We start from the raw sequence: 27,982 nt of genomic DNA on the forward strand, positions 1-27,982 counted from the left end.
TAAGGGACCCTTTAAGACTCATGCTGTTTAAACTCTTTCGGTTCATCTAAATTTTATTATTTCTGAACACAAAATGGAAGGCCACTGCATTTTGGGTTTTTTTTTTTTTTTTTGGTTTTTTTATTTTAAAATAATTAAAGAAATTATATATCACTAGATCACAAAACAGCTAAGGTATCCAAAAGTCTAATACTGATCAACAATTTATGTCACCTCAAGAGCTTGCTTTATTTCTCTCCGTGTTTACACTTACCTGGTAGCTGTGTTTCCCATCTTATCGTAAAGCCTCTTTCACTCCTTAAATGTTCAGAATAGAGATGAAAATAGAGGGCGTTATCACTACTGAGGAGCTCGTGAGGGGGGTTGGAGCCACAGAATCGTCCAAGCTGATGTGCTGCAGAGGAATCTCCATCGTGAATCTGAAGAAACTCATGTGGACAGTTGTTTGTGGGTTCTAAATGAAAAAAGGTGAAAGTGATTCGCAGTACCTGAAAAAAGAAAAAAGGTCTTAAGAGATTATTTTTCACTTCTATGTTAATTCTAAAGAATTTCTCCTACTAATTGGAAGCATTTCTATTGAGTCCCTTTCAAGAGACAGATCTATAATTTCCTATTACCTAATTATCCACAAATATGTATGAAAGTTGTGTTAAAAATTGCTTAGACCTAACTTCAGCTAATACAAAAAAAATCTCAATATTAACAAGATAGATTTGTAATGGCTTTATTGAGGTACAAAGAACTGTACATATTTAATGTGTACAGTTTGAGAAGTTTGCAAATATGTGTGAACACCTGTGACACCATCAATGGAGTCAATATAATAGACATAACCAACAGCTTCCAATTTCCTTCTCTTTCTTGCTCAGTTTTTTTCTCTCTCTCTTTCTCATAAGAACATGTCATGTGATCTACCTTCTTACATTTTGAGGGCACAATGCTGTATTGTTACCTATGGGAACAATGTTGTATGGCAAATCTCTAGAACTTATTCACCTAGTGTAACTGAAATGTTATACCCATTAAGTTATTGTTCAATGGGTTAATGAAATAGATTTACCTAGATTTCATTAATCATAAAGTTCATTAAACAAAGTCACTCCAAATGTATAGCTAACAGTGCTTCCAAATCAGTAACATATAATATGAATATCTACTTTGAGTTAAATTTAACTGACTAATAAATAGCCTGCAGCCTACTCATAATTTATCAGTGACCCCAGGGATGCTGATTCCTTTGTTGTTGCTCAGTTGCTCAGTCATATCTGACTCTTTGTGACCCGATGGACTGCAGCACACCAGGCTTCCCTGTCCATCACCATCTCCCAGAGTTTGCTCAAACTCATGTGCATTCAGTCAGTGATGCCATCTAACCATCTCATCCTCTGTCGTCCCCTTCTTCTCCTGCCTTCTATCTTTCCCAGCATCAGGGTCTTTTCTAATGAGTCAGATCTTCACATCAGGTGGCCAAAGTATTGGAGTTTCAGCTTCAGCATCAGTCCTTCCAATGAATATTCAGGGTTGATTTCCTTTTGGGGTTGACTGGTTTGATCTACATGCAGTCCAAGGAACTTTCAAAAGTCTTTTCCAACATCACAGTTTGAAAGCATCAATTCTCTGGTGCTCAGCCTTCTTTATGATCCAACTCTCACATCTATACGCGACTACTGGAAAAACCATCACTTTGAATAGATGGATATTTGTTGGCAAAATAACATCTCTGCTTTCTAATATGCTGTCTAGGTTGGTCATAGCTTTTCTTCCAAGGAGCAAATGTCTTTTAATTTCATGGCTGCAGTCACAATCTGCAGTGATTTTAGAGCCCAAGAAAAGAAAGTCTGTCACTGTTTCCATTGTTTCCCCAGCTATTTGCCATGAAGTAATGGGACTGGATGCCATGATCTTAGTTTTTGGCATGTTGCTTTTAAACCAGCTTTTTCACTCTCCTCTTTCAACTCCATCAAGAGGCTCTTTAGTTCTTCTTCGCTTTCTGCCGTAAGGGTGGTGTCACCTGCATATCTGAGGTTATTGATATTTCTCCCGGCAATCTTAATTCCAGCTTGTGCTTCATCCAGCCCAGCATTTTACATGATGTTCTCTGCATATAAGTTAAATAAGCAGGGTGACAATATACAGTGACATACTCCTTTCCCAATCTGGAAACAGTTCATTGTTCCATGTATGGTTGTAACTGTTGCTTCTCGACCTGCACACAGGTCTCTCAGGAGGCAGATAGGTGGTCTGATATTCCCATCTCTTTAAGAATTTTCCACAGTCTATCGTGAATCAAAGGCTTTAGTGTAGTCAAGGGAGCAATAAATGTTTTTCTGGAATTCTCTTGTTTTTTTCTATGATTGGACATTGGCAATTTGATCTCTGGTTCCTCTACCTTTTCTAAATCCAGCTTGAACATCTGGAAGTTCACAGTTCATGTACTGTTGAAGCTTAGCTTGGAGAATTTTGAGCATTACTATACTAGCATGTGAAATGAGTGCAATTGTGTGGTAGTTTGAACATTTTTTGGCATTGTCTTTCTTTGGGACTGGAATGAAAATGGACCTTTTCCAGTCCTGTGGCCACTACTGAGTTTTCCAGATTTGCTGGCATATTGAGTGCAGCATTTTAACAGCATCGTTTTAGGGTTTGAAATAGCTCAACTGGAATTCCATCACCTCCACTTGCTTTGGTCATAGTGATGCTTCCTAAGACCTACTTGACTTCGCACTCTAAGATGTCTGGCTCTAGATGAGCAATCACACCATTGTGGTTTACCATTGTGATAACCATTGTGATTATCTGCATCATTAATATCTTTTTTTTATAGATATTCTGTGTATTCTTGACACCTCTTCTTAATATCTTCTGCTTCTGTTAGGTCTATACTACTTCTGTCCTTTATTGTTCCCATCTTTGCATGAAATGTTCCCTTGGTATCTCTAATTTTCTTGAAGAGATCTCTAGTCTTTCCCATTCTATTGTTTTCCTCTATTTCTTTGCACTGAGCACCTAGAAAGGCTTTCTTATCTCTTATTGCTATTCTTTGGAACTCTGCATTCAGATGGGTACATCTTTCCTTTTCTCCTTTGCCTTTCACTTCTCTTATTTTCTGAGCTATTAGGGGTCTCTAAACCTCTCAACTGATACCCAGCTTGGATGGATGGCCTAGGGTGTAGGCCGGTATTCATCTTTGGTGTTCTCATCAAGGGATGAGAAATACCAAGAGCAGACATCAGGGGAAAGGTACTATGAAGAGTTCTGAGTATGCAAGTAGGTGAGAATAAGCATATAAATATGTCTTCAAGTTAAAATGTTAGATTGCGCAGACTTGAATATAGTAATATGACTAGTGAAACATAAAAGATTTTGTGCCGACAACCTCATCTGAAACAGCCAAACTATCAGAAGGTGGTTATTGAAAGAATCTAATTTATGATCTAAAACCACCACAGCATTCAGCTCATGAAAAAGGGAATCAGGATGTTTTTGAAATGCTATGCTAGGGTACTTTTAAGATCTCTTACCCAACATTACATCATTTTTGTCCTTGAAGCAATTTCAATGAAAATCAAATAAATGTTTATAAATTGAAGTATCCTTATTTCAAAGTTATATAAACTGCATTATGTAAACTGTAACGGACATAAGAAAATTCACAATAATCAAGAAAAACATCATAAAGTATTTTTACAAGCTCACAAGAAAAGCATTAAAATTTTTTCACAAAATGATTTTTTCTTGAAAGAAACATGTTTTCAATGTCAGGAAACAGAATTCATGAAAACTAAATGGAAGGAAGGAAATTCACATAACATACCCACTGGGAGATCGACTTTGGAGTTTACTCTATTGTGGGATCACCAGACCCCAAAGAATCCTTGCTCACGGGAAAAAATATTTCTGACCTTGACAATGACCTCTGCAACATTAGTTTGCTGGGAAAAGTTAATAGTATTTCAAAGGAAAGCCTTAGCTAGTCAGACATATAACTTTACTTTAATGAGTCCATAAGCTGGTTGAGAAATAAATACTTGGAAAAGTCTGAGTAATGCTGGAGATAAAAGCACTAAAAACCCTGGGCTAGGATCTTAATTTGAAGACCATTTGCCCAGCAGTCCAGTCACTGGAGTCGAATGGCCTGGGTTCAGGTCCCTGTGGGCCACTTAAAGACCTCACACCCGTGGACAGACGTCTCAGCTGCTCAAGGGTAAATGAGGTGATGGGAGTTAAAACGCAATAATTAAACATATGTAAAGCAATGAACATAGCACACTTGGAGAGTGTGCTATCAGAGAAGACTTGGATAAGGAAACCATCTTAACAGCAGTCCCCATTTTGGCATAATGATCAATATAACATTGAATGATCACTACCAGTTTGGTAACAATATTACTTTACAAATGGCTGACCTGCCATGTAAAGAAGTGTCTGTATTGGACAAAGCACAGGCTTTGAAATACAACCGTGACTTTAAAATCCAACTAGTCCAATTACCAGCTAAAGGGTGTTTTTAAAAACACTGCAAAGCGCACAGTTCTACTTCTTTTCCTCTGCAGTGTGTGGAGAGTCCCTCTCGGGGATGAATGGAAGTTTTTCCAATTACTTAGCTTCTCATAGTTTCCATTATTTCATCTACACAAATGAGGATACAAATACTTCAATTAAAAGAGTTAGTGTAAGTTTTTGAGAAAGGTATACAAAATACCTAGCCCAAAGCCTGAAACTTAGAAAGTCCTCAATATTTTGCTGCTGTTGTTCAGTTGCCGAGTTGTGTCTGACTTATTTGTGACCCCATGGACTGCAGCATGCCAGGCTTCTCTGTTCCTCACCATCTCCTGGAGTTTGCCCAAGGCCCTCAATATATGATGGTTGAATTATCATTATATGTAACATAATGTAATATATACATGTAGTACATACTCATACATATAAATGAAACACAATGTGGCTGGGAGACGCTGTATTTACCTTTCCCTCTTCAGTTTGGATAACCCAGAAGCAGTTAATGTCATGAGCATAAGCAACATCAGGGCTCACGAAGCTGAAGCTTCCGTTCATCCCCGAGAGGGACTCTCCACACACTGCAGAGGAAAAGGAGTTGAACTGTGCTTTTCAGAGACTCTGGAAAGGAAGAGGCCAGGCAACTCCCACTCTGCCCCTGAAGGCTTCAGAGAGTCTGAGTAATTAATGTTGGAGACAAAAGCCTGCCATTCTTTCTTCTCATCGTCTCCTTCTTCCTTCAACATCCACTCAAATCCCACCTTGCGCTCAGAGTCCAGCTTAGGCGTGCTCACCTCCACCTGAGTTTCCCTGCCTCTCAGGGTTTCCTCTGGCCCTCATTCCCTCTGCATCTGCAACACCTGGCCCCACACAATTTAATTCTTATCTTTATTTTTTTTCTCCCCTCTGCCATATCAACCTTGTCTCCTCAACTGGAAGAAAAGCTGAAAGTAGGTGAAGACTATTTTATTTTCTCTTTCCTTATTTTTCCACAGGGTCTACCAGAGTCCTAAACACACAATAAAGCCTCAGTAGATGTACTGATTCAAAATCAGGAGGAATGAGGGAAAGGAGGAGCGGGCAGAAGAGGTTTATGGAGAAGGCTGAATACGAAGCCCTCCTTGGGGACAGATACATTCTGATGGGAAGCAAAGAAGGACTTTGGAGAGGTTTGGGGAGAGAAATTTTCCAAACAAAGGAACACAGCAGAAATGTGGTGGCAGGCATCAGAAGATAAGGAAAGCAGTCTGGCTTGAAAGGGCATATTTTTAGGGAACTAGTGAAGAAAAGGTTAGATGGTTAGGGTGAGGCTTGATTGTAGAGGATGACTGAAAAACAGTCTCCCAGGTTCATTCACAGTGTAATATTAACTCTCATTTCACTAGATGATTTGCATGTTATCTAGTAACCTTCAGTACCTTCATTTGGCATTTGGAGGTATACATGGTTTTCTCCATGTTATAAAAAAGAAAACTGAAGTTCGGAAATTAAGCTACTTCCTTGAAACTGTGGCTACTAAATGGAGAATCTGAAAAACCCAGAAATGCAGAATCCAAAGGTTGTCTTCTTTGTGCTATAATTCACTCTTTTATATTATTTTAAGTTTAAATGTCTTTATTCCACAACTAAACTCCTTGAGGGCAAAAGCTCTTTTATATATTTATAAGAATATATATTTTTCACATATACTCCTTTTGTATTCCTCAGTATGCTAAATACATTTTTTTATTTTAAATTTAAAAAAGCAAACTAAACAAACCAAAAAAACAAAAACAAAAGACCTAGTCCTGATCTTTATTTAATAGGCAAAAGGGAGCCACTGTGTATTTTAGAACAGGAGAGTGACATGAGTATTTGTAAAGTTCCAGGGAAATGAAATGGCTGCTATAGAGAAGACTCTCCCTTAGAAAACTACAATAACTTAGTATATTTTGCTTTCAAAAGGGACATTATGAAAATGGAAAATATTAATGTTTTCTTTGATGAAAAGATTTGTATGGCTTAAGTTGAATTTACCTTATCTTACCTTGTGAATTTCAAACCATTTCTGCAAGGGAAGACTTTAGTTCTAAGCCTTTGAGCAACTGAACATGATAGCAGGTTGTTCAGTGGAAAAGCTACAGCAGGACTCACTCAAGGATGACACTTGTAAACTGTGAGCATCTGTGGTATAAGAGATGCTGAGTGTACCTTCCTGGGGAATGTGACAGAGAAATCCAGTCCAGAAATGTGTGCATTCACAACTGAAAGCATTAACGCCGTCCACACAGGTTCCCCCATTCAGACAGGGGTTGCTCAGACACTCATTGATGTTTTCTGTGCAGTTGACACCAGTCCAGCCTGATTCACAGTTACAAACATAACCAGAGACTGTTTCCTAAGGAAAGAAGAAACACCATGTCACAGAATGGAGGGACAGACAGTAATCATGAACCAACCTAAGTAATAAAGAACAGCATGCTATGTATTTCAAGGAGAAGGTGTTGAACTACAAGCAACTTCCAGGAGCCTAACTACTAATTCATTTAAATGTTAATTCCAAAGAATAAGAAATTAGATGTATTTGGGTCAAACTGTAGGCTTTGTTTTACTGCTTTGTAAATCACTGAGAGAAAAAAATGAACTCATTGGTTTTTCCTGGGAACTAAAGTCATTACCTACCTTTTATCTGAAAGCTATTGACAACTCTTTATCTTAAGCTTGAATCATTACCTTAAAACTCATAAATCATAGAAAACGTATTGCACAGAAGTGAACTAAATTTATTCTCCAGCACTCAGTTCCCTTAGAAGAACAAAGGACTCACAATGCATTGTCCATTTACACAGGGCTGACTCAGGCAAATATTACTGAGCTGCACACATCCATTTGGCCCATAACCATTTCCAGTATATCCCGGAAGACAAGTGCAAAGAGGTAAGGAACCTGTTTGGAAATAGAAATGGAAATGTCTAAGTGCAGGTCTCCTTCACTCAGGTCCAGGAACAAAACTCAGGTTCTGTGGTCTAGATAAGGAATCCTCAAAGTCTGCGCATACCCGGGGGCAGACAAGGCAAAGTGTGAGGTGAAAAGATTTAGAATCTTTTTTTCCCCTAGCTTTTAATCTTAAGAATAAGAAAGACAGGACACATTATCAATACTTTATTTACAGATTGACACTGATGCTGTCAGTCCCTATGTCATAGTCCTGAGTTGAAAAAAAAAAAAAAACGTGAGGCCCAGCAAGGGGAAAGGGAGTTGCCTATCAAGGAGGGGTTGGCAGCAAGAAAGAGCATTCCTGCAATGACGGTATCTGTACACATACTGAGCCCTAGAAATACATACTATTATAAAATCTCCGTTTACAGATGAAGACAAAGCGCCGAGAGATTAAGTGCCTTGATCACAGACCCACAGATAGAACATGGTGGAGCCAATGGAAAAATAAAGTGCAATCTTCTAGAATTCACCTCCTAACCACTTCAGTAGGCTGTTAATCATTTAACAAACACTTGAATAGTCATACATATATATTTAATATGTGCATACATACACATTTATATTCTCTCATATATATGTGAGATATACGTGACATGTGCATATATATGACAAGTTAATAAAATAAAGGCAGTATTTTGAAATAGCATGAGATACGATATATAATTCAATAAATGGAGTTGGAGATACCTATTTGGACAAAAACATCAAACTAGATTTCTATTTGATGCTATAGATAAAAATAAATCCTGAAAAGATCAAAGATTTTAACATTAAAAATAAATGAAAGTAAGAAGGACCATGTGTCAATACTTGACTTCCAAAGAGTTTGGTAGGGAAGGTCAAATTCTAAGAGGAGAAATGCTAAAGTGAAAGATTTACTTTTTTGACCACATAAAAATTTTAAACTTCTAACTAGAAAACACTACCATAAAATTAAAATAAAAACCACATGCCAAGAAAAATATATATAAAATATAAAATAATGAGATAATATCCTCATAGTACAAAATGAAATTTCACAGGTCAGTAAGATAGCAGATGAATAAGGGACCTTAAAAAAATTAAATGGCTAGTAAATATGTGAAATTTTTCATTATTTATTTAGTACTAATCAAAGTTTTTTGACTCGGTCAAAATTAAAATAATGAGAAGGCAATTTTTGCCTGTGAAATTGATGAAAATGAAAACTCACTATAGTACCCATTATTGTCAAGGGTAGGGTAAATCTATATTTCTACAGACTGTTAATAAACATATAAATTATTTATTCTTGAAAAAAAAGGTTAGTAATGTGCATGTATTTTTAAAGTTTTCGCAGGTGAAGCTTTTATGCAACACTGCAGACCCAGAAGAATTTTGCCCTGGATCCATTTTTTTCCTTTCTTAGTAGGGAACTCTTTATTTATTTATTTACTTTTTAGAAACTCTTTATTTTAACTGAGGGTGTGGGCACCTGGAATAAAGACTATATTTCCCAACCTTCCTTGCAGCCACACTTAGCCACCTCACTCAGTCAGGCCAAAGGCCCAGAAAGGGGAGTCCTTAGAACAACTGACATGTTCCTCCTCTCTCCTCTTTTCCTTGCTGCTGGAATACAGTCATGTATCTATCTGCTGGCTTAATTATCTTGGGAAATACTTGCAAAAACTAGAGCAGATCATAGAAAATCCAATTGTATAGTTTTATAACATGGATTGATTTTTGGTTTGAAGACCAAAGTAAGAATTTTGAAAATAGAGGATTTTGATTTTAAAATGTTGATTTGCTTTAGAAGGTCATCCTAAAATACCCCAAACCAGAGGGAGAGATGAGTCATTACCTAGAGCCGAGGAGCATGACGCCTGTGGGTGGCAGCCTCCGTTATTGACCGAGCAGCGGTCTAGGAGCGTGCAGACTCTCCCATCGCCCTGATAGCCTGAGCACAGCAAGAGCAGGCAAGTGAAAAACAATGTCAGCAACATGCAAAAAGAAGGATCCTGATCTGAGAAACAAATATCAGGACCCAGACCAACCAGAGATCTTCCATTATCAAAACAGAAAATGTAAATAAAATATGTCATAAATAAAATTACACAGTTAAGAAAATGGACAACAAGAATTAGGAACCTAATTTTGGAAACAATGTTCAGGGTTGTTTCTAATGACAAAAATAAAAAGTAAAATACATATGAAAACTATGGAGAGACTTAGAAAGTGCTGACTCTAAGGAAGTGACATTTTGTAATCAGTGACTTCAAAGCTTTGAGCTGAATTATTTTAAAAGTCCAAAGGAAAAAAAAAAGTCCAAAGTACTGCTGTTTCATGTTAATAAAACATACAGGGTTTTGATTTGCCCCTTAGAACTCCCTGAACTTCTTGGATAGTAACTCAATTTAGATTAGAAAATAGGAGTCATGACTTCTTTCTGGAAGAGAAAGGAAATGCACGTGTATAATATGCCTACCATTAGCTCTGGTATTTAGTAAACTTTATATGGAAAACATCTCATGAATTCACTATATTAATAAACTGTGGGAACAATCCATCTGTGATCCATAGAGAAAACCTGTCAAGTTCTTCATTATTTCAAGAAGCCATCTCACAGTTAGTAAAGGCTTATTATTTTCCACTGATACACAAAGTAACTTTTCTGTCTTTCTTATAACACATACTAATGTATCCTGGATTCAGAAGTCAAACTTTTTGCACCATTCAGCTTGCTTGCTTAGACATAAGTCACATTTACAAAGGAACACAAGATCCTGTTTTCAAATGCACATTGCATCTGTAACGGTATCAGGAAATTTGGTGTACCACCTGGTGGACACGGATGACAGCGGTAAGATCCAGCTGTATTTATACACTCCACAAGTGGAGCCACAGAACAGCCGCCATTGTTTATCTCACATTCATTGATGTCTTCGCAAACGTATCCATTTCCTTGCCAGCCTAGAAAAACAGGAGGTTTGAAAAGTTAGTTAAAAACACGTAAAAACCTGCTTAACTATGTAAAGAAATACAGGTTAAAATGGTATATATTCTACCTTTCAGATTGGCAAAAGCTGCTTTAAATACTTATAATCAAATTCCTGCAAAGAGGTGGGCACTTCAGGTAGTCTTATATGCTATTAATCAGAAGTTAGATTAGTTAAACCTATTTGGAAACAGATCTAGCCATGTTCATTAAAGATTTTAAAATACATAACTTTTGACTAACAATTCCACTTCTGAAAACTTATTCTACAATGATAAAATTGTCATCAGGTTTTATCTGAAAGCAGATAAACTGTCAGTTTATCATTCATAAAGATGCAGGTAAGTCTACCACAGCATTGTTTAACGGGAAAAAAAAACTCTCAATAGTACACAGAGACATATACTGAATATACTATGAATATAATATAATATCATAATACTATGAATATAATATACTGAATATAATATCATCTATACCAATGGATGCTAAAAGCTATTTTTAATAATATGTGCACACACTGAAGGATTTTCCCATATATATTTTAATGGAAAATATCGAATTTTAGAAATGTATGCAGAGCAATGATCACAGTTTGGGGAAATAATTTTTTTTAAAACCTGCATATTGGTCTGTGTGTCTGTACAAATGAAGGAAAAGGTAGAAGAGGAGAGAGACACAGGGTTTTCCGATGACACACCCAGGTGAGGACTACTAGACTCTAGTTGAAGGAAAGTTACCCGGCTCAAAATAGCCTGGAGTTAAAACTCCCCTCTGGGTCCTTCCCACCATTCTATGCAAAACAAAGAACTCTCTCACTGGAAGAAAGAAAATGGACATTAAGGTTGATTATGCCCAGCTCCCAACCCATCCCAGCCTCTGGCTGATCTCCAGAATTCCTTGCCCCAGCCGTTTGAGAGAATAATACTCTGAACAACCTTGGAGAAGAACAGGCCCCCTTTGACAGCAGATTTCCACATAGATGCCTAGATATACTTACTCTTTTCTTGGGTTAGTGCACCAGCTCACTAATCTGACTGCTGCCCCTTCTCGCCTCATTAAAGGTGATCTGTTCCTGTAAAGTGCTGGTCTCGTTCTTTTTCCGAACCTCGTCTTACCCTACACTAGTGAACACACTCAGATCAATTTGCCCAGGTTTACAAACAGCTGGCTTGTATGAACGGTGGGACCAGAGCACGTTGTCTTTTGATCTCAAATCTAATCAAGGTCACGGCCACAGCAATAAAATGACTGACCTCCCAAACTCTACAGCTAATCCTGGCCCTGCCATTTAACTCTACCACTCTTTGGGACAAACCAACCATTTCTTTCATTTAACTGCTGCAGCAGTTAGATGCTCTGGAGTGGGACCTAGTGAAATGGGATATGAAACTGGATTGGAAGGCATCCTGAAAACAGCTTTCTTATCCCTCGGCAGTGAAAGGAAATTGGTCCTGCAATCTTGCTTGACTGGCATGGGGAGCCTGGCACCTGAGCCCAGGAGGGACACACCCACGTACCTGTGGGGCAGGCCCCACAATAGAAGGAGCCCGGGGTGTTGAAACACCGCACACGTTCTGAGCAAGGTGCAGGCCAGAGGTCGCACTCATTTACGTCCAGCGTACAGGCCATGCTGTTCGACGGGGCCTTCCACCCAGCATCACAGATGCAGCTGTACTCGGGCTGAAGGAGCAACAAAGGTGTGAAAGCAGGCAACCAAGAGAACGACCAAGAACAGCCTTTGAAAAATCTCACGGAGCCCACAACCGATTCCTCCTCTCACGTTCATTTCCATGAGACCGATCGAGTGGCTTCTCTTTTTCTTCCCACATGATTAAGCATTTAGACCAGACCATGCAAAAAGAGAAACGGCTTTATTTCAGAGTAAGGGAAACCTATAATTTGCCCTCAAAGATGCCTGGGAAAAGGCAACAACAATCAAGAGCTGTAAGTCAATATAATTAAAGTCAATCCGCTCAGCCCGCTTTTAGAGGGAAAAACATCCATGTAGTCACAGACCTTGGAAAATCAATTCTGTTTGTTTCCTTTTTGAAGGTCACACACACACCACCCTCCCACCATGGCTGGAAGGGAACCTTTTTCTGTCACATGGGCAGGGAAAAAACAACAACAACAACAACTAAAAATAAATACCTGAAGGTCTCAAGGAGGGCCAATTGGGCCAGGGCTGGATGACCTTCTGGGCCAGGAATCAAGGTCAGCACAAGGGATACTTAGAGAAGTGGGCTCAAAGAGGCTCAGGGGCCAGGACAAATGCAGGCTCCTTAAAACGGAATGTCACAAACAAGGGCAGGGCTCTTGTGTTTCCATATCTTGTCATTGTTAAAACTCACAAGGCCAAGAGAAGATCATGTCTCACAGTGAGAGTCATGGGCAAATAATAAAAATATGAGTAATTTAATGAAATCAGCCTCTGGGTCCTGTTTTCTGCTTACTTATGGACACCCCTCATCACCTTCCTCATCTGAGCCCAGCTGAAGGGCAGGACGTGACTCCCCTCTGCAGCCCCACAAGGTCCTGTGCGGACACACACAGCTACAGAGAACGAGGAACTAATAACCAGCCTCCCCCGCCATCCCCGAGGGGCCCACCCTGGAAGGGACCCACCTCTCCAGCCTTCACTCGGACCAGATCCTCGCAGATGCCGTGGACGCAGCGCGCCTTGGAACCCCCCTCACAGTCATCATATTTGGATGCACACAGGGGGCCGTGGGTCTCAGGTGAGCAGAGACAACTGTTGGTCACACAAAGCACAACTCAGGAGCTGTTTCTTAGCATCAGTTAAAAAATCAATAATAATTCTGATTGCAGGTCAGTGATATGTACATAGAATCACAAACCAGAAAACCAGATTTACTGGCTGCAGTCTTGGAAGAAAGTCACTCTGCTCCTCTTGAAGTGGCAGACTGAGTAAATGTGCTGTCATCTCAAATACGAGATTAGAGGGCACAACTACCTCTATAAATTCTTCTGCTATCAGGTCAAACAGCACTGTCAAAGGTCAAACAACTATGAACTAAGGGGTATAGAGTTCATTCAGGATGGTAGAGATCATCGCGTCCATTCATCGGCCACCCAGCTGGCTCCTCCAGTAAGCACAGGTGACCTTGACCAAATGGGTAAATTCTCAAATATGCTCTAGGTTTGTATAACCCCATGGGCAGTGGTATATCCACATCTCAGAATCTTTGATGATTGTAATCATATTGCAAAGGCCACATTTCTTCTCTCCATAAGAGATAAGTTAACTTAGTAACAGTTCTTTCATAGCCACTCACAAGATGTATTTATTACATAACACCTAAGCTAGCCTGGCTGTTTTGTTCTAAGATTTCAATTCAGTAATAATAAAACAAGCAAGGCTTGCTCCTTGGAAGAAAAGCTATGAGAAACTGACAGCATGTTAAAAAGCAGAGACATCACTTTGCCAACAAATGTCCACATAGTCAAAGCTATGGTTTTTTCATTAATCATGTACAGATATGACAGTTGAACCAAAAAGAAAGCTGAGCACTGAAGAATTTATGCTTTTGAACTGTGGTGCTGAAGAAGACTCTTGAGAGTCCCTTGAACAGTAAGGGGATCAAACAAGTCAATCCTAAAGGAGATCAACCCTGAATATCCATTGGAAGGACTGATGGTGAAGATAAAGCTCCAATACTTTGACCACCTGATGCAAAGAGCTGACTCTTTTCGAAAAGACCTTGATGCTAGGAAAGATTGACGGCAGGAGGAGAAAAGGGGTGACAGAGAATGAGATGGTTGGATGGTATCACTGACTCAATGGACATGAGTTTGAGCAAACTCCAGGAGATAGTGAAGGACAGGGAACCCTGGCATATTGCAGTCCATGGGGTCACAAAGAGTCATACACAACTTAGTGACTGAAAAAAAGTTGTCTTAAACCATCGCAATCTTAAAGTTGCTAAGTTAGTTTTATTTATTTATTTATTTATTTTTCTAAGTTAGTTTTATATCTGCCCTGCAGTTTCAGAGGGAATATGGATAGTGTGAGCAGCAGCTGGGGAAAAGGGAAGAGGCAGAGAAGTCACAGAGCTCATTTACACATGTCTGAGCACAGCTGATGGGGTGAGAGCCAGGTCTGGTTGGCACCGTTTACCTGACTTGAACTGCGTTGGCCACCGGGGCCAAGGGTCAGAGTCAAGGAACGAGGAACTGTGTGGCCATGGACCGTGAACTAGTTTCTGAGTGTTCTGGAAAAGGGGCCACTCTCCCAGGAAAAGGAGCTCTTTTAGTGATATGTGTTGAGGATTTCTCCCCAGTGGTTAAGAATCTGCCTGCCAATGCAGGGGACGCAGGGTTGGAGCCATGGTCTGGGAAGACCCCACATGCCTCAGAGCAACAAAGCCTGTGCCCCACAACTGCTTAAGCCCGAGTGCCTAGAGCCTGTGCTCTGCAACAACAGAAGCCACTGTAATGAGAAGACCTCGCACTGCAACTAGAGAGGAGTCCCCACTCATTGCAACTAGAGAAAGCACAGCAATGAAGACCCAGCACAGCCATTAATTAATTTTTTAAAAATACACGTTGGGGCACAAAAAGCTCAGCTGATGTCCATTGGTAAAAACAAACATGTGACTGGCAGCAAGGGAAAGGAGAGTTTGGCTGTTGGAGAAGCAACAGGGGCCTCACTCTGGGCACAGAACTTGGTGTAGCCATGGAGGCCCCAGAAACAACTGCTCGGTGGCATCTTTGAGTAGGTTTTAAGGAAGAAAGAGATCAATGAATGTGGCTGGAAATGGAGAGTAAGAGTGTGGTGAATACCATTCAGGCTAACCAAGTATGGTTGCCAGACCCAGCAAATAAAGATATAGGATGCCTAGCTTAAAATTTGGATTTCAGATAAATACTTTTTTGTCGTAAGTATATCCCATGCAATTCACAACATGTGTGCTTGCTAAGTTGCTTCAGTTATGTCCCACTCTTTGTGACCCTATGGACTATAGCCTGCCAAGGCTCCTCTGTGCATGGGATTCTTGAGGAAAGAGTACTGGAGTGGGTTGCCAGGCCCTCCTCCAGGAGATCTTCCCAACCCAGGGATCAAACCCATGTCTCTTATGTCTCCTGCATTGGCAGGCAGGTTCTTTATCAATAGCACCCCCTGGGAAGCCCTGCAACTCACAACATCAATATATAATTGAGTAAAAGCTGTTCCATTAATAAATTACATTTCTGAACATTCCAAGGTTGCCTTTCTCATTAAGACAAGGTCAGAGATTAATAGCAGTACATGATTAAACTTAAAAAGGAATTCAATTACTCATTCCTTATCCATAGCTATTTATCTTCTTTTCATTTTCCATACTTCCCCTCTCATATTCTCTTCCCTTTCCTCATTCACTCTCCCATCCTGATACAGAGCATTCTGAGAATTTAATTAGACTCTTGGAGGTGATAGGACTTAGACCATTTCTTCACATATGTGAGGATTTGATCCTGGTGGCTTCCTTGTTAAAAGTTTATTTTACCAGCATCTCCACTCACCAAAAAAATTTTTTTAATCTTTAAACCAACTATTACTAGCTTTCTGAGTCTCTGATGCATGAGAAGTCTGGGTATTCAAGACCCCACGGGACAGGACTGCCTCAGTTTAAATCTTGATGCTACCCGTTAACTCTTCACCTTAGACAATGCAATAACTCCCTCTGCCTCAGTTTCTTGTAAATTAATAGTGTCAAGCTATGAGCACTATTTTCACCTTGGGGTCTAAAGGCATTTTCCTGCAGGAAGTGCTCAGGAAACTGTGTTTATCTTATCACTAAATGCTTTACTATTGGAAAAGGACTAGAGATTTGAGCAGAGATTTTGGTTCAAGGACCTGCAGTTAAATCCTCCCTCTTTATCTCTCTCTCTTTCTTCTCCCTTGCTATTGTCATTCAGAGAGGAGTAAACTTTAATCCTACAGGCTTCCCTAAACAGCTACAAATATATTTCTCTCATTTAAGTTTAGATAAGGTGAGAAGCTCCAATACTTTGGCCACCTGAAGCGAACAACTAACTCATTGGAAAAGACCCTGATGCTAGGAAAGATTGAAGGCAAGAGGAGAAGGGGTGATGGAGCAACAGAAGATGAGATAGTTAGATAGCATCCCCGACTCAATGGACACGAATCTCAGCAAACTTCAGGAGACAGTGAAGGACAGGAAAGCCTGGTGTGCTGTAGTCCATGGGGTTGCAAAGAGTCAGACACAGCTTATAAGCTTACAGAGCTTATAGACATAATTTAGTGACTCAACAACAGCAAGGTGAGAAGTGGAAAGCTGAAAGGAAGAAGAAAGCCAGATACACTAGCAATTTCCTCACTATGATATTTAAAGGCAAGCATTTTTAATCCCATTTTATTGGCAAGGTTCAAATTGCCCAAGGCCCGGGATTAGTCATTGGCAGAAGATAAATTTACACCTAAGTGAGTGTTACTCCTGTACTACTGTTTTTCCACATCACATTCCCACCTTCTGAAAGGGAGAGTTAGTTGAATACTTTCCCTTTTTATATATCTTTTAACACAACAGTGTTTACATGAAAATGTATTAATAAATTCTCAAGGTGTCTAGATATGCCCTTAAAGAAACAGGGTAGTGAATTTTATGCCCTCTTGAAGAAGTAACTTTTGTAATGACTTTCTATTGCTGATTTGATTCCAGTAGGAAAAAAAAGGTGGGGTGGGTTTCTGTCTTGAAAAACACTTCAAGTACATTTGGCCATTGAGACATGGTCACATATGCTTCCATGGTCATAGTTTAACTTGCATTAGAGTCCATGGTTCAATATTAATATAACTGACTAACTAAAAGAGGTCATATGTTTAATACCTAACTCCATTCCATCTGAGCTAAAACCAGATGATTCTCATCATTTAAGCTCTGCCTATTTTAAAACCCACTAGTGATAAAAATGAAAATAAGTAAAATAAAATATGATAATCACCATTGTGTTCCTGGAGAAAAAGCAAACAACAAACTTAACTTCTTTTTTTCTATAAAGCCTTCTAGATCTGAGCTGGAAGTATATAACATGCACCATCCATGCAGGTAAATGCGGATTCCATGGGCTATTTTAAACCCACAGTCAGCGGGAAACAATAAGAATCAATTCTTCAGAATAAAGAGGTAAAAACATATTGAACAGTGGCAAAATATTATCAGTTAGCTGCCTGAGCACTTGGAAAAAGATTGGGAGCCCCAGGAGTTGGAGGAAACAGACAGTGGTTGTCCTTGCTGTATTCTCATGACTCCAAAAATCAATTTTTAGTTTAGGGGAGAGTGGATACATGTACATGGCTGAGTAAATGTAAATGTCTGAGTCCCTTTGCTGTCCACCTGAAACTATCACAACATTGTTAATTAGCTATACTCCAATATAAAATCAAAAGTTTAAAAAAATAGAATTTTTATCAGAAATTTTTCTATGAAATGGGGCTTTCAGTGAACTAGTATTTGCACAGCGCTTTATCTTTCAAAGATCATTACCAATAAAAGTTATTAATCCCTTTAAAGAAAGACTCCTTTGTCTCCCACAAGTAATGGATTCCAAGAGTTAAAGGCTGAAGGAGGCTGCAAATCCAGAGCAAACTGCCCACTGCAGATTATTCAACAAGGGCTCAAGTCTGTATCTTCAGCAACTGTTCACAGAAGTTTCCTGAAGGAGTTTCTAACCTCAAGGAAGCTGCTGATTAACAAGGACTTAACCTCCCATAATTAACAGAACTTGAGAAAGTATCGAAGGGCTCTGTTTCATTCCACATAGATTCCACAAAACAACCTTTTAATCTTATGCTCATATACACGTTTCTATTTTCTTTTATTCCTTCAAAAAGTCTTCATCATATGCCTGAATGAGAGTATTCAGGTCAGAGATAATCAACTGGAATTCCTGAGGCTTCACACACTATGCCCAGAGCAAGAAGAAACCAGATTAAACACTGTGCTCCCTAATGTCCTCCAGGGAACCTGTGACGGGCAGAAACTAGAAACCCAAATCATTTCCAGAGTCAGCACAATCAGTCCTTGGGTTTTCTCTGATAGGATGGTGCAAGAGAGAATAATTCAGTACTCCTCTATCAAGTTTAATCTGTCATTTAGGCAACTCTCAACAAGTAAAATTATTCTCTCTCTTGCTCACTCGCTTGCTCGTGTGCACTCTCTCTCTCTCTCCCCCCCCTCCCTTCCTCCCTCCTTTCTTCTCATTTCTATCTGGAAAAATTAACCTCTGACATGCAGGAAATAATTGTGTTAAAAATTTTCTTTTCATGACTTCCCTGGCAATCCGGTGGTTAAGACTTCATGCTTCCACTGCAGGGAGGATGGGTTTGACCCCTGGCTGGGGTACTAAGATGCACATACCATGTCAAGAAAACAAACAACAAAAAAAATTTTTTTAAACCTTTCCTTTCATTGCCATTTTGCAGGGATAAAAGGGCAAATTTGTCCTGGAAGGAAAAACAATTTTGTCCTGATCTATGGATCTTTCCTCCCTGCTGCATGTTTGTTATTTTGCTGGCTTGCAAGACTCCAGAAGACAGGGATGATAAAGGGAGAGAGAGTGAGAACTAATCTCCAGAACATTCCTCGATGTCAGGAACGTGGGAAGGATCCATACTAGGAGTCATTTGCCAGTGTTATCGCCAAGCAGCAGTTTTCATTGATAAATGCCCATAAATAGAAATCAGGAGATAATGCTTTCAAGGTACTGAAAGATTAGACTTGCATTCTGGATCCAAGCTTGAATATTTATCAAAACAGGATCAGAGGGTTCTTTTAAAGGAGAAACAAAATTTGGAGAGCAAAAAGCTCTTTAATAATTCAATACTTCATTGACATCAGAGACGTACAATGTGCAGGATATTGAAACTGAAGGACGTATCCACCAAAAGCCAGAATGAGTTAAGTTTGTAACTTGCAATGAGGAAAAACTTTTAAGATCATATTATGAGAATTAAAGGAACAACTGAAAAAGAGAAAGACTGTGGTTGCTTTTTAAGAATATAGTGTGCTAATAAATGACAAGGTCAAAAACAAAATTCCTGCACTCTTTTTTGCTGGGAAGGACAGAATGTGTTGTTACAAGGGAACTGAAGAATAGGACAGCAGGGATGCTGGAAGAGAGTGAAGAGCTGCTCTTGATTCCAGTGAGATAAAACACAGAGATTCTGTCACAACAGAACCCATTTCTTTCTCTCTTTATAATCACAGAATATAGGAGACCCACCAAAATATGGGGAAAGACAATGTCTAGAGATTTTTTTTTTTAAGTGATTTTAAGGAACTACAGAAACCGAAGTTTGTTATTGATCTGCCATACGTTTTTGGACTTGATTACTTAACAAGATAGTACATCAGTCAGTGTCACCTTATAGACCAATATTCCTAGAGTTTGATGGGAACTTGGAGGCACTGTGATGCCCAAGTCAGCTTTGTAAGAGAAGGGAAGTTTTCCTGCTGAGGGCGATGCCCGATTTGAGCAGGAGAATGCTGCGGATGAGCCCGGTGACAGAGTCAATCAGAAGAAAAGATGGCGGACGGCAGCAGGGAGATGACCGTGGTGAGGGGCCTGATGACTAATTGAAGAAAGACAATGAGGAGTATCCATGTGAAGAAAACCTGGGTTCACCCTGCTCTGGTTATGGTGGACACTGCACAGTGCCTGAATGGAGAAGTCCTGACTATCAGCTCTCTCAGCTACTGAATGTAGGGGGTGGCGGGGGAGGGGAGAGGGGGGCAGGCCATCCCTCTTCTACATAAAGCTCTCCCATGGCTATCCCTTGGATGCTTTGACTCCTACTAACCCCTCTGCCTTATCTTGCCCAGGGCCATCCTCACTCTACACCAGCCATGGAGGCCTCCTTCCTGTTCCTCAGAGAACAGGTTTCTTCATGGGGTGAGAGGTGAGGTCACACAAGGTTTTCTCTACAGTAAGGAAACAGCTCTGTGTATGTTAGATAAACACCGCGTGACTTCCCTAGAGAACAGTTAGTTTTGCTGGTGATACAGGCACTTAACCTTGGATACTGTTAACCAGGGGATGTCTTAGTTCTTCAAAAACACACCCTAATTTAAACAACAACAAGCAGGCAAAAGTGACATCGAATTTGGAGCTATAGCTTTAGGAGATTTTATACATTTCTGTTCAACTCTCTGGGGCTTTTGACCTTGCCCTTGAGAAGGACATTTCTCCAGTAGCTTGGGGCACCTCTAGCCCTGGTATAAGAAAGAGATCCACAGGCCAAACCAAACTGAAGTGGAGCTACCATGGCTTATATGCAGACCTGTGAGTATGAAAAATAAATGTTTATTGGTTTAAAAAAAAAAAAAAAAAAAGGAAAGAAAAAAGTTACCTGTAACTCCCTGCTGTGTTAATACATGTGGCTCCATTCTGGCAGCCCAAGGGTGTCCCTGAGTAGATCTCACATTCATTAACATCAACAGAGCACAGAGGGCCCTGCGTTTAGATAAAGCACAAAGTCAGGTACTACAGGTTACAAAGGCATCTGGGCCAACAGTCACACAGCATGTTCAAAGATTTACAAACAGACAGTAAAGAAGTCCTCGGTCAAACTAAATATGATACAATTAAAACTCATCTCCAGTCACCCTTCATCTATAACTCAGGTGTGGCCTAACAGAGCCAAAGAGCTCTTCATATATCATACCAGTCACAGGAGAAGAATCCTTATGTGGACTATTCTTCATCTTACTGTGGAGCTCTGCCTAGGAATAGTCACTTAATTTCTTCTGGATGCACATGTCAGGAATGTTTTCATTATTAATAGAAAAGGGCAGGAAAATGCACAAGCTACATTAAGATTCATTTAGTTGTGCTGAGCAATTTAAATTCATGCTAGCCAGAACAGCACATAGCATCTAGTCCAGCAAATCCCCACTTAAGATGGTTCAGGATTCAACGGTGACAGAATCATGCTGGCCGCAATTTGCATCTTGGCATACCTGGTGTCATTTATTCTGACTCAGGAGACCACAGAATCCTAGAAACTTTGGACAGAGAATTAAATAGGTCTGGAGGATTCCTAGGAAACCACTGATGTTGACTCATCATCATTTTTAACCAAAGACTAGGTGACTCACCTTCCACTGTGAGGGACACATACAAAAAAAGGAATCAGGGAGGTTGAGGCAGGTTCCGCCATGCTGGCAGGGATTGCTGCTGCAAACTTTCCTGTCCAGTGTCTGGAACAAAGACAGGATGGTCAGCGAGACAGTCATACTTTCCACATTTTAGAGCAGGTGTGTACACCAAGCCACATTTTACTCCTGGTCAATTGGGCAGGGGGCGGGGTGGGGGGGTCTTCCTCCAGACTTTAAATCCATTATGTAAATACTTCTTCCTATCAACTCTCTTGTGAGAAACCAAAAAGTGTTGACTATTATCAAGCCCTATCCATATTCCTTCTCTACTAACGTGCATTTAACCACGGATGGGTGAGGCAAAGGTGAGGGGCAAGAGTTCTCACTCTGCTCTCTGAAAAAACACTGTTCTCCTGACAAACGTATGATGGTGACAAGAGTCAAGATGTGGGTGTGGGAATCACATGGAAATTCCTATTGTACTAAGAAAATAAAACGGAAATTCCGGTTCTTTGGCTGTTGTTCTTCTCTTTGGTACCTCCAGATAAGCATTTGAAATATGATCATCTTTGCTGCCCCCACACTCCTCCCCTGGGTTAAGATGACTGAACTCTTTTTCACTCCAAGACCCTTTGTGGGAAATGTGGCCTGAGGCTTAAATACACCCTCCAGCCTCATGCTCACATGACTGCTTTCAGACCACAGTCATACACAGAGACCTGCCTTTGGCTATGGAACCTGGGGAATCCTACCCAGGTTCTAGTCAGCTACTAGTTCCCACCTTGTAAGCTTTGAAATGCCTTTGGGGCAGGGAAAACGTCTTTAGAGAGCACAAGTGATTACCCAAGGACAGCAGTCCCGTTAATTTTACCTAATGTTAGTCTAATTCTCGGTTTTAAAAATTAAAATGGGGCAAATTGGGATTTCCCTGGTGGTCCAGAGGCTAAGACTCTGCACTCCCTATGCAAGGGGCCCGTGTTTGATCCCTGGTCAGGGAACTAGATCCCACATGCTGCAACTAAGAGCTGGCTTCAACTATAATAAAAGATCCCATGTTTTGCAGCTAGGACCCAGTGCCAAATAAATAAATAATTTTTAAAAAATATTAAAAAAAATAAAAAAATAAAATGGGGCAAATTATTCTTTACATTTTTGAAAAATATTTGGTGAAATATTTGATTTTCTCAGAGAGAAAATCAAGTATGTTCCCCCTGTTTGCAGATGAAACTGAGAGCAGAGAATGCCAAGCTGACCATGTGGAGCAAAGCCCATTCTCTCTCCACCTTTGTGATAAGTCAGGTGCCCATAGATTTGGGGGTCTCCTTCTGGACTCTGTGTTCTTTCATTTTTCTGTCTATGTCTGTGCCAGTACCACAATTAGTCCTGTTCATCAAAGGACACTGCTAAGAAAATCAACCACAAACTCATTAGAGGTTTTTCTGGCATGTAAGACAACATTGTCTGGGGATTAAAAACTCAGAAGCCCGTGGGGAGCCAGCAGTAAATAGTCAGTGAGCAGTCAGGTGAAAGACAGTTGGAAACTATGGGACTTCAGGCATCCAAAGGCATGAAGGCGTTTCTACTCCAGAGTCACTGAAAACTCTTCCTGGGGGGGATGGGCAGAGGGAGGCCAGTCCCAGTTAACTGGACTATGGCCTCCAGTTCTTGACCTTTGGCAGGAATAAACACTCTTGTTTGTCTTGCTCATTTTCATTTATTCAACTACTCTCTAAAAAGACAAAGGCAGAAAGAGCAATTTCTTATCAAAGCCAGGAAAAGGAATATGTAAACTTGTCCACCAAAATTGAAACAACAGAATAGAGGACATTTGAAGAATAATCAAAAACAGATCAAGAATATGAGAGCAGGGACTCTGAACCTGGAATCCTCTTACTTTTAGTCATTAAAATATGGGGACTTTCTATGCATTTCTCTGTGTGGAAGGTTATGGCTCCCTTGAAAGTCTTAAAAATATCAGCTCCCTACAAAAGGGATAAGAAGTCTAAAATTACAAGGACTAGTTTACAAGCATGCAGTAAAGTTATGGATGGTTTATTCTAAGAAATTGTTCAAATTTAATCACCAGCAGATATACTTTTAAGAAGGTCTGGAATATTCTGAGATACAGCCTAGACTCTAAGTTTAATGTTAGAGAAAATGTGAGCCTTTTGTAAACTGAGTCCTGGATGCCAGAATAAGCAACTTGGGTGGTCACTAGCTGACCAGCTCCAGCACACTTAAGCCTGACATTACATGATTAAAAAAGTGATAGCCAAAGAGGAAGAGCACAGGGACAGCTGAACTGAGAGTCAGAGGACTTCACATGCTCAGTGAGCTTCATCTCTCTGAGACTCACTTTCCTCATGTGTCCTGGGAAGCATGACGTGTGATGAGAATTAAATGAACTTACTTACAAATCAGAAAATAAACTCACAGATGAAGAAAACAATCTTATGGTTACCAGGAGGGAAATATGGGAGATTAAGGATTGACATATACACACTGTTATCAATATATATAAAATAGATAGCTAATAAAGACCTACTGTATAGCACAGAGAACTCCACTCAATACTCTGCAATGGCCTAAATGGGAAAAGAATCTAAAAAAGAGTGTATATATATATATACATATATATATATATACACACATACAACTGATTCACCTTTGCTGTAGGGCAGGAACTAACAACAATGTAAATCAACTACTCGCCAATAAGAAAACTGGTTTTGATTGTGAGAAGAATTAAATTAGGGGAAGAGCAAAGCCCTTGATATTGATCATCCATCCACCTTAAGGATTCCAGCTTTATCTGGACTTCCCTGGTGGCTCAGTGGTAGAGGATCTGCCTGCCATTGCAGGACACACAGATTCGATCCCTGGTCTGGGAAGATTCCCACACGCCACACACCATGGTACATGGGCAGCTAAGCCCATGTGCCATGACTTCTGAAGCCCTCACACCCTAGAGCCCTAGCTCTGCAACAAGAGAAGCCATCAAAGTGAGCAGTCTGCACACCACAACCAGAGAGTAGCCCCCAGCTCCTTGCAAACAGAGAAAAGCCCAGGCAGCAACGAAGACCCAGCACAGCCAAAATAAATAAATAAATGAAATTTTAAAAAGAAGAACACCAGCTCCTTCAGTGATTCTAGTGTATTTTCAGTGAAAGATGTTGGCTATCTAGTAGTTATAGGACTTACCTGCTGTAAGCTTTGGAATTTTCTCTCAAGAGCCACAAGCTAGCAGTGGGGAAAAGAAAACATCCATTAGCTGGTTCAAAGGCACATCCTATGCCACGTTACTCTGTTACCTATTTTCCTAGTACCTTCACTTTATCTGTCTGTTCCTTGTCTAATTGCCTTTCCCCTCCTCTTTTCTCTGCCCTCCAGGCTTCCCTTCCTTCCTTCTCTCTTCCATTGCATGGATTTTTTTTAAAAAAAGAAGTATAACACAATGATAAGTTGATTCATTGACTGACTGTATATGGTGACCCTGGGAATTTTCCTGAGCGACGGTGACCCATCCACCTCATCAATAAGGAGGTGGCTATCAGAACGTGAGCAGAGCCAACTTATGCCACAAGCTCTTGTCACAGGATTTCCAACCTCTGCTCATCACACCTCTACCTCCTCCATTAGGGCTGGGTCATTTAACCAAAAAGTCCATAATTATAACACTACATTTTTAAGGAGGATACAAAATTGGTATATCTTCTGCAAAATGATTACTTACAAAGTTGTATTAAGGAGAACCCATTTGTCCCAAGGATATGGATGTCAGACTTACCTTGGAATCAAGCTGATGGATTTGATTAGAAATATTTTGAGGCAGACCGACTATACTTCTTTTTAAGTTTGTAATATCATCTTTGTTTTTCTGGATCTGATTTTTTTTAAAAAAGGAGAAGAAAACGAAGGGAGAAGAGAAGGAGGAAGAGAATGTTAGTGAAAAAATTACGTCTATAAGAATAAAATCTTCAAATTTGGATAGTATTCTATTTCAAGCCCTAAGACCTTGTCATTATTATTTAAAAAAAAAAAAAAAACCAACACAGAACAATGCCATGTATAATAAACATCAGACTAAAATAGCCATGGCATAATTCCACTTACCCGTTCAGTAATAAGGTATCAAGGAATCTTCTGTTTCATTTTTTTCCCATAATAATAGTTTAGAATGCTTTTTAAGAGGCCTGACTTGGAAGGAGACTGTTTGGGTTTTAAATCTTGGCTCAGCCATTTAATGTATGTCCTTGGATACATTGCTGAGCTGCTGTAGGGAGGGTTCCTCTATCTGCCTTACAGATGGGGTAGCCATAAAGCCGGCCTCATAGGCAGCCATGAGGGTTAGATGAGATAATACACATAAAGTGCTGAGCACAGCACAGAGTCCATAATGAGCTCTAAATGTTAGCTCCTAACATGATGACCAATAGACCTGTGTGATGTAACAAACGATGAGCTCTGAAAACATTCAGTAAAGCAGGAGAGAGGATTACTGGCCAATTCTGTTCTGTGGCAAAAATAAACTGATGACATCTACACCTTTCTGTGGTCCCCCTCCATCCTTGGTCCCCTTGTGAAGAAGCCCCAGTATCACCCTCTGCACCTTCTCTGGGCTGGAGTACATAAGTCCACCCAGTGAGCCACTTCCTGCGAGTGCTATGTCCCGTACCCAACATTAACCCCAGGGACTCCCTACAGAGTTGTTTTACCTCAATCATGTTCCCTGAGCTCAAGAGAGTACAGATTAACATAGGCCTTTTCAGTATGAATAAACAAAACTACTTCAGTATGTTTCCAGTGTATTACCTGATGGAAACACTCGCCGACATCCTCATCATTTAATTTAATTCTCCCCAGGGATCCAGTTCTAAATTCAATGTTTTGAGCTGATCCAGTAAGAAACACCAAGTTTCCCCTCTCTGCAGTCATTCGAGGCCTACATAATCCAAGCCAGAGAATGCATCAGTAATTATCACATGCAGTTTTTTAAGTCTAGAGAACAAAGTTTCTCATTCAATAGCTAGGGACTGCATACATCTTTGCTTTGTGGTCATCTCAGCTGAATTCTCCCTGCTCACTTGTCATTTCTTTCTTTGCAAATTTCCTGGACATGCCTCCTAGTAACTGCATACCTGCCTAATTTGCCAAGTGATAAATGAAGAGTTTGTGTATAAAAAGGTACATGCATACATCAATCCAACTGTTTTTCCCTACTTGTTTTTAGTATCACCTTTTTTCTTTAGAAAAATTATACCTTCGCTTATCTGGTTATTTGTGAAAACTGATGAGGAACCACCCAAGTCCATCAGCAGAAATGACCCATGTGTGTACTTACTGTTGGAGGTCAATATTTCTTTTTTGTCTCTGCAGTGCAAGTCCTCCATCTTCACTGTATGATGCCGCAAACATCAATAAAATAACCAGACTCCCAAGAAAAAGTGAGGACATGTTCCTCACCAGCCTCCTGGGTTGTCAGGAAGGAGGGAGGCCGCTCTCCCAGCCGAGTGTGGGAGTCCAGAGAACCAAGCCTGGCAGGTATACTTTGACCTGTGGATTGTTCTACACTTTTCAGTCCTTTCTTCTTTGCCCTGGAAGCCTAGGTTATTTTTTTCTTCCTGAGGGATGTAAATGATCTTAGATCTTCAATACTCTTCAACTTGTGAGAGGTCAAAATCTACCCCTCAGTGATGCACAACTTAATCATTACCTATTTGACCTTTGAAACAGTAGCAAATGGCTTTGGAAACATCCACTAAAACACTCCTTGCTTAAGAAGTAACTGGCTTTCAACAAATGCTATTGGGAACTGTTGGATATCCACACGGAAAAGAATGAAGTTGGACCCAGTCTTTAGATTATATAGAAAAAAATAATACAAAATGAGTCAAATACCTACCTAAATATAAGAGCTAAAACCATAATACTCTTAGGAAAAAACATAGGGGAAAATCTTCATGATTTTGGATTCCACAATGATTTCTTGGATATGACACCAAAAGTAGAAACAACAAAAGAGAAAAAAAAATAGGTAAGTGGGACTATTTCAAAATGAAAAACTTTTATATATTAAAAGACACTAAACTGAAGTCGCTCAGTCGTGTCCAACTCTTTGCGACCCCATGGACTGTAGTCTACCAGGATACTCAGTCCATGGGATTTTCCAGGCAAGAATAATGGAGTGGGTTGCCATTTCCTTCTCCAATTAAAACTATCGATCGTGAAAAGGCAACTTAAAAATGTGAAAACTTTGCAAATCATACATACGATTAAGAGGTTAGTATGCAGAATACAGAGAATCCCACAACCTAACAGCACAAAATAAGTAACCCTATTAAGCAATGGGCAAAGAAAATCAACATTTCTTCTGAAAAGATACACAAATGGCCAAACAGCACGTGAAAAGATGGCTCAGTGTCATTTATCA

At 40.0% G+C, this 27,982-nt stretch overlaps 1 protein-coding gene across 4 annotated transcripts in view; it reads right to left on the reverse strand.

Moving 5' to 3' along the window:
- CUBN (cubilin) overlaps positions 1-27,982 on the reverse strand; it is a 279,652-nt gene that overhangs the window by 229,806 nt on the left and 21,864 nt on the right. The window contains exons 1-14 of one of the 4 annotated variants that reach the window (XM_043882921.1): positions 27,455-27,652; positions 26,365-26,494; positions 25,340-25,435; positions 24,754-24,792; positions 21,553-21,654; positions 20,805-20,908; positions 13,058-13,184; positions 11,950-12,112; positions 10,273-10,404; positions 9,296-9,391; positions 7,304-7,422; positions 6,688-6,874; positions 4,966-5,078; positions 254-488 (exon numbers count right to left, since the gene is read on the reverse strand). In XM_043882921.1, the coding sequence (XP_043738856.1) occupies positions 254-488; positions 4,966-5,078; positions 6,688-6,874; positions 7,304-7,422; positions 9,296-9,391; positions 10,273-10,404; positions 11,950-12,112; positions 13,058-13,184; positions 20,805-20,908; positions 21,553-21,654; positions 24,754-24,792; positions 25,340-25,435; positions 26,365-26,494; positions 27,455-27,498 (1,687 nt within the window). In that variant the 5' untranslated portion in view covers positions 27,499-27,652. The other 3 variants (XM_043882920.1, XM_043882924.1, XM_043882925.1) reach the window with 3 other exon arrangements.

This window comes from Cervus elaphus, chromosome 23, assembly GCF_910594005.1.
Source record: "Cervus elaphus chromosome 23, mCerEla1.1, whole genome shotgun sequence".
Taxonomy (NCBI): domain Eukaryota; kingdom Metazoa; phylum Chordata; class Mammalia; order Artiodactyla; family Cervidae; genus Cervus; species Cervus elaphus.